This window comes from Arachis hypogaea, chromosome 15 (genome assembly GCF_003086295.3).
Source record: "Arachis hypogaea cultivar Tifrunner chromosome 15, arahy.Tifrunner.gnm2.J5K5, whole genome shotgun sequence".
Taxonomy (NCBI): Eukaryota; Viridiplantae; Streptophyta; class Magnoliopsida; order Fabales; family Fabaceae; genus Arachis; species Arachis hypogaea.
The window spans coordinates 17,255,011-17,261,645 of record NC_092050.1 but is presented as its reverse complement, the minus strand read 5'-3'; the positions used below and the strand labels follow the sequence as shown (position 1 = coordinate 17,261,645).

The window sequence follows — 6,635 nt, the reverse complement described above, 5'->3', positions numbered from 1 at the left end:
GGAGGGAAGAAGATAATTTAGCATTTGATTTTGTTTGCAAACAAAATCCACTCCCAACACGTGCAAGTTGCAACCCTTGGATATCTGGCGGGAAAATGTCCTTATGGTCCTTAGTCCTTCCTTAGCTCCACCTTAGCCCACTATATAATAACCCTAACTCCATTTTTCGCAAAACCAAAACTCACGGCTCTTCTCTGCTTCGCATTTCTACTGCTACTTTCTGCTGCTTCAAAATGTCACCTAATTGATCCAATCAAATTCTAACTCTCACTCTCAAGATTAGGTCAGACTTCAGATTATTCTTCGCTTCTTTATTTTGTTTACCTTCATTTTCAGTTTTGCCATTTGCTTTCGTGGAATCTAGGGTTTCGTAATTCAGTGGTATACGTCTATGTTCTTCACCAATTGAACTCGTGCCCTATTCGTACGCTTTATTTTATCTCTTTGTTAGCGGTAGTTCATGGATTCACTTTCATAATTTAGGAACTGATCGTGAAATTCCGAAGCCAGAAGTAACGGATTTGTAAGTGAAAATGGACGCTACGTTTGAGGAAGAAGCTGAGCAGGCTGTTACTCTCAACGAGTACCTTGAGGAAGTTGAGGAACGTGAACTGGTTAGTCATTCTCCAAATACTTTAATACCTATGTGATGTGAGGTGTTATGTGTTTCTCATGCTTGAATTAATTCTCCGATTTTACTTGACTTTGTTTGGTTTATCTTATCAATAATCTTTATACTGTGATTACGAGCTATATGTTATATGGATTTTTTTTTATCGTTATCCTTTTTGAAAATTATATGACTGGCTCTGTGTATTATGGTATGTTTGAAAGACATGGTAACAGAGGAGGATAGTAGGTCAAACTTCTTGCTCAATTACTACAAGTCATTTTGATGGTTAAGATTTGAAAGGGAGCTGGACCTTCATGCCCTTTATCCGCCGTAAAGGGGATTTGGGTAAAGATACAGTGAGTTTATGAAATATATTCGGGGTTGTTGGTACCGGGCACTGCTATGATAAGGAATCTTCATACTTGGCTTACTTGCCATCTAATTCAAGTAACGGTTGCCAAAAATAAATTATTGCCTTTATAATGTTAAACTGATTTAATGACGGCTACCATAAATAAATTGTTGCCTTTACGACGTTATGTTTAATATGGGTTATGTTTAATGTGAATATCTGGAATTACATTGTGTGCCTTAATAATACTTTGACTACGGTGGGGTTGCTTTTGCTGTTCTTGCGACTTACAACCTAGTGTCATTACCTGTGGTCCTTTAACCTGTAACACTGACACATACTCGATAGCTTCAGCCTTGACTAGAAGGACTCAGATTAGCCGCATTTTAAGTGAATATAAATTACTTGATAGTTATATGTGAGGACTTTGACGGTTTCATCGAGGTGCTTCATTTGGTCTGTGAAATGCTGTATATTTTATGTAACTAGAAGCACAAACTGTAGTTGAGCATGTGATATCTTATTGTAGATTAATTGATATTTATGCACTTTGGCGTAGATTGGTTTCCTAGTAAATGCTGGTTATTGTGAGTTTGTTTCACATCTGAGGTGTCATGGAAATCCCAGTCTAAAGCACATACTTGGTTTTATGCTTTAAGATATTTAATAAGAAATCATAGCCTCTCTGCTGACTACTTGAGTGGATCTAAATTCTGTTCCAAATAAATAGTTTTTTGTGCTTGTTCTTTGGTTGTCATTAAGTCATTTGTGTTAATGACCTATTTATTTTGTGAACAAGTAAATTGAATGCTGAATAAGCACCAAAGATGATATAAGTGCATCCAAAATAAAATAATTTGTTTCTCAAATATCTGTTCTCATAGTGTGGATGAATTTTGATGCAGCCTTAATATCAGTGTAGAGCAGTGGCAGGTTAGGTAGAACAGTTTTTTTCCTCTCTCTCTCTCTCTCTTGGAGCTAGGCTCCAAATAACTTTCAGTCTCATTGGTAGTTTTGAAATAATGGTGGAAACTCACATGCAGTTATTTTCATGTGACGTTGATAGCCAAAAACCGTTAGATGACAATTTAGTCAAATCATCTAACGGTTTTCGACTATCAACTTCACATGAAGACAACTACATGTGAGTCTTCACCAACTTTTAAACATCTATAAATTTTATTCGTGAACTGTATGTTCATTGCTTCCGCCTTCCAGTATAGTTCTATATCTTAAAAGCATGTTTTTGTTGCGCTTAAGTGCTAGTTTTATTGCTGCTTTATGTTGTTGAACTTTATTCAATAATGTTGTATATGACTTGAAAATGTTGACACTTTATGTTTTTTTTTTCTTTACTCATTCAAAGGAAGTTGATTTAGTTTTGGGGGGTGATGATGGCAAAGAGTGTACCTATGGCAAAGGTTATTTGAAAAGGCAGGCGATTTTCTCTTGCCTCACCTGCACTCCGGATGGGAATGCTGGAGTTTGCACTGCTTGCTCATTGTCTTGTCATGATGGCCACCAGGTAGTTCTTATGATGGAACTTCAGAGCTGAATATATTCCTCTCCTCACTGAAATAAACCTTTCATTTCATTTGTGGGGACATCAAATGGGAACTTGCCTATTATTGTGCATCTTTGTAAATAAAGATACTAAAAGGGATGCTATTTTTTATTTATATTAGTCATGTTTATTTTATGCAGTTTCTTAAAATCCTAAGTTGTGTAGTTGTCTGATCTTTAGTCTGTGTGGGGTGCCTAATTGCATGCAAATGATGGTAAATCATACACTTTGTTTGGTAAAATCACATACTCTTTTATTAACAAGTTAGACACAGTGCATGTTTGGTTTTGATAATTTTAGGGGGAATAGTTTTTTGTTTTTCTGTGGCAATATTTATTTGAAGTTGTATGAAGCTTTTGATTATGGACTGATATGAACTCAAAATGAGTAAAATCCAAACACACAATTTCTTTGTTAGGTTTGGGACATTTATCTACAGTGACCCCTTTTTTATGGATGATAATCTTGAATTCTAGATTATTTGGGAAATTTTTCTGTTGTTGTTTGATTGAAAATGTTGTTACTAGGAATGGTAAATTTTCTAATGTATCATAACAGTCAAATTTTGTTTGCTTTATCAATGCTGACACTACTAACCTATGGTTTCATTATTTCTATGTTCCAAAGATTGTGGAACTATGGACAAAAAGAAACTTTAGGTGTGACTGTGGGAATTCGAAGTTTGGTGAATTTTACTGCAAGATTCTTCCAAATAAAGATGTAGAGAACACTGAGAATTCCTATAATCACAACTTCAAAGGTTCATATTGCACATGTGGTCGTCCTTATCCAGATCCAGATGTTGAAGAACAAGTAGAAATGTTACAATGCTGCCTCTGTGAGGATTGGTTTCATGAGGAGCATCTTGGACTCGAGTCTTCTGATGAGGTTTGTCTTCTTTTAACCTTTCTATATTATGTTTCTATACTTACAGTAAAAAATTAGATTTTATGCTGTCATGAATTAAATCTCCGGCGTTTTCTTCTGAATTTAGTTCCAGCTTTTATTTGTACTTCAGACAACAATTTGCTGCATGCTTTTGTTGCATCCAACAATGTATGTTTAAGCTATTGGTTTTGCTTGATTGTTTGTTCCCCTTTTCTTTCTTTTCCCTATTCATGTGTTTTAAATATAGTATTTCATATTGAAGGCATATAGAAATTTACACTATGAGCCCGTCAGTTCCTGATAGAGTAGAGCAAATTATATTTGTGAACTCTGATGTATTTCTTACTCATTATGTTTTGCACATTTGAGCTTCTCTCATACACTTGGCATATATCAGATTCCCAGAGACGAAGAAGGAGAGCCTCTTTATGAGGATTTCATATGTAAGCCATGCTCTGAAGTGTGTTTCTTTCTAAATCTATATCCGAAATCCATATGGGCTGTGGGAAAGCAACTAGATGCTACTGTTGAAGTTAGCAAGGACAAAGGTGTTTTGGAAGATAAGCCTTCAACTGGCAAGTCTGAAGAGCCAATGGGTGATACTTCAAATAATAGTCCTAAAGTTGTTGATGCAAAAGTTGATTCTGAATCTGTATCCGGCGGGCAGAGTATGCTTCAGGGTGGAAATTGTGATGGCAGCTTGGATTTGAACCAATGCCCAGAAAGCACATCCAATGGGAAGAGTATGCTTCAGGTTGGAGATTGTAATGATGGCCTGGATTTAAAACTGAATTTAAACCGAGGCACAGAAAACATATCTGGTGGGAAGAGTATGCTCCATGGTGGAAAGTGTATTGACAGCCTGGATCTAAACCAATGTGCAGAAAGCTCTGATATGAAAGTTGACTGTCTCCTCGGTGTTGACATTGCTGCTGCTTCCCCAATTTTACCCAGTAAAGCAATGTTTCTTTCTAAAAATTGGAGGGATGCTTTATGCAAATGCAACAAATGTATGGAGTTTTATCATCAGAAGCGGATCACTTTCCTAATTGACAAGGAAGACTCCATTGCTGAGTATGAGAGAGTGGCCAAGCAAAAGAGAGAAGCAAATATTGAGCAACAACAGGGTGCAGAGTTAAGCTTTTTTAATAAACTTGGACATGTAGAGAAAGTGGAGATCTTGAAGGGCATTCAAGAGATGAAGGATGGGCTTCGTTCTTTCCTGGTATGCTCCTTGCATTTTAGTAGGGTTGTATGGTTGTTTTGTTACACCCAAGTTGAAACCTGACTATGTTCTTTCTTATGACAGGAATCCGCAGACACATCAAAGCCAATTACAGCTGATGATGTTCATCAGTTATTTGATAACATCAAGAAGAAGCGTAGACGAGATGTATAGTAAGTTTATTTCGTCTTGGCAGTTAAAGAGCGTGCGGGTCAAAACTTTTAAGAACATGCACTTTTAGTGTTGCTTTGAATGATAGAATATTCATAAGGCCTGCATAGTTTATGATATTTAAGCTACAATGTTCTACTTTGTATGAACTTTTTTTAACCTTTCCAACTCCGTCCGTATTTGGGTTCTCCTTAAAGCTAGCTTAGGTTTAACGTATATCTAATTTTATTTTATTTTGTTTATTTGTATATTTATTCGTTTTTAACGAAAGGATAGCATGCGTCATGCGATCTTGTTGACTGCTACATTTGCAATGATAATGACGCGAATGCTTATGCTGTTGCCTTGCTACAAGAAGACATGCGCTGGATAAACAGCGACCTTTGCATGTGATTACATCTAATACACACCAAAACAAGTCACGTTGCTGCATATTTTAAACATTAAAAGCCGTTTCCGTTGGTTGCTACACTGCTACAGTTGGATAATTTCATCTTCAAGTCTAAATTGCGACATTTATTCAAATTCTCGCAATGTTTCGGGCTTTCGTCATAAGTTGCATGTAATCTTGACTCATGTTTATTAGCCTTATTAAAGTACTTCTCACTTTGTTGAGCTAACTCTTAGCTAAGCGTGACCATAGTCTATATATAAAGGGGCTTCTAAACATTGCCATTGTTAATCGTTCGTTAAAAAAAAAAAACATTTTAGAATTTAAAAATCATTTTTCTTTATTACTTAGTTAAAGAACTAAAACGAATATTTTGTAGGTAACACTAATAATTTTTTAGGTAAAGTATATTTTTTGTTCCTAAAGTTTGTTAAAAAAATTTTAAAATATTTTTAAGTTTTATTTTGTGTCAATTTTATTCTTAATGTTTTTTATTTGTATCAAATATACTTTTGACAACTAAATTTAAAAAAAAAAATTAAGATCAATATATTAATAATTCATGACAAGTAGAGATATATTTAATGCAAATCAAAATTTTTTTGGACAAAATTAAAACAAAATAAAACTTGTATTATTGTACTAGTTATTTATGAGTATTGTAAAATTAATTTTAAATTAAAAACAAATATTTATGATTATTGCAATACTCATAAATAACTAATACAACACTACAAATATCTTTGTTTTTATTGAATTAAATTAAATTATTAATTTAAATTATAATCATCTAAATTTTAAATTAAATATTTTTATAATTTTAAAATTTAAAATTATTTGAATTAAATTAAATAAAATGAAAAAATAAAAACCAAATAAACATAGCATCAATTTAATTATACACACATTTCGGTGCTGAAATGTCAATTGAAACTTTATGCATATCTCGGTAACGAAACTCTATGAATTTTACCTGTATTTCGAGTGCTCATTACCCAACTTTTATAATATAGATCAAGATCTCAGTATCCGAGATCTGTTCATTTTTTAAAAATTCCTTAGCAACTGAGATATGACACATTGTACGTAATTACACAATATTTTATATATTTGTGTAAATTTTATATTTATTTAATTTAAATAAAAAATCTAAAATATACTTTATCCTAATTTTTTTAAATCTTGTCAAAATGATACGTACAAACTACGTTCTAGAATCATTTTTTATATATAGTTCCTTCAAATATCCGGTATATTCTTATTCACTTAAAAAAAATCTATTCTGAGGAGATTTTATAGTGAAAAATAAAACACTTATTTATTATTTTTAAGATTTTGCTTATGGTGTGTAGAAAACAAAAAAAATGTCCAATAGTTTGAATCAACTAAGTCTCGGTGGCTGGAAATTCATTCGACGATGATGTTCATTGA

The 6,635-nt window shown here is 33.4% G+C and overlaps 1 protein-coding gene across 1 annotated transcript; it reads left to right on the top strand.

The window, feature by feature from the left end:
* On the top strand, positions 1–5,055 carry LOC112749727 (uncharacterized). Its single transcript, XM_025798084.3, has 6 exons — positions 1–283; positions 484–614; positions 2,332–2,490; positions 3,157–3,417; positions 3,815–4,642; positions 4,727–5,055. The coding sequence occupies exons 2-6, from the start codon at positions 534–536 to the stop codon at positions 4,814–4,816; spliced, it is 1,419 nt and encodes a 472-aa protein (XP_025653869.1). The 5' UTR covers positions 1–283; positions 484–533; the 3' UTR covers positions 4,817–5,055.
* Positions 5,056–6,635: the final 1,580 nt, after the last annotated feature.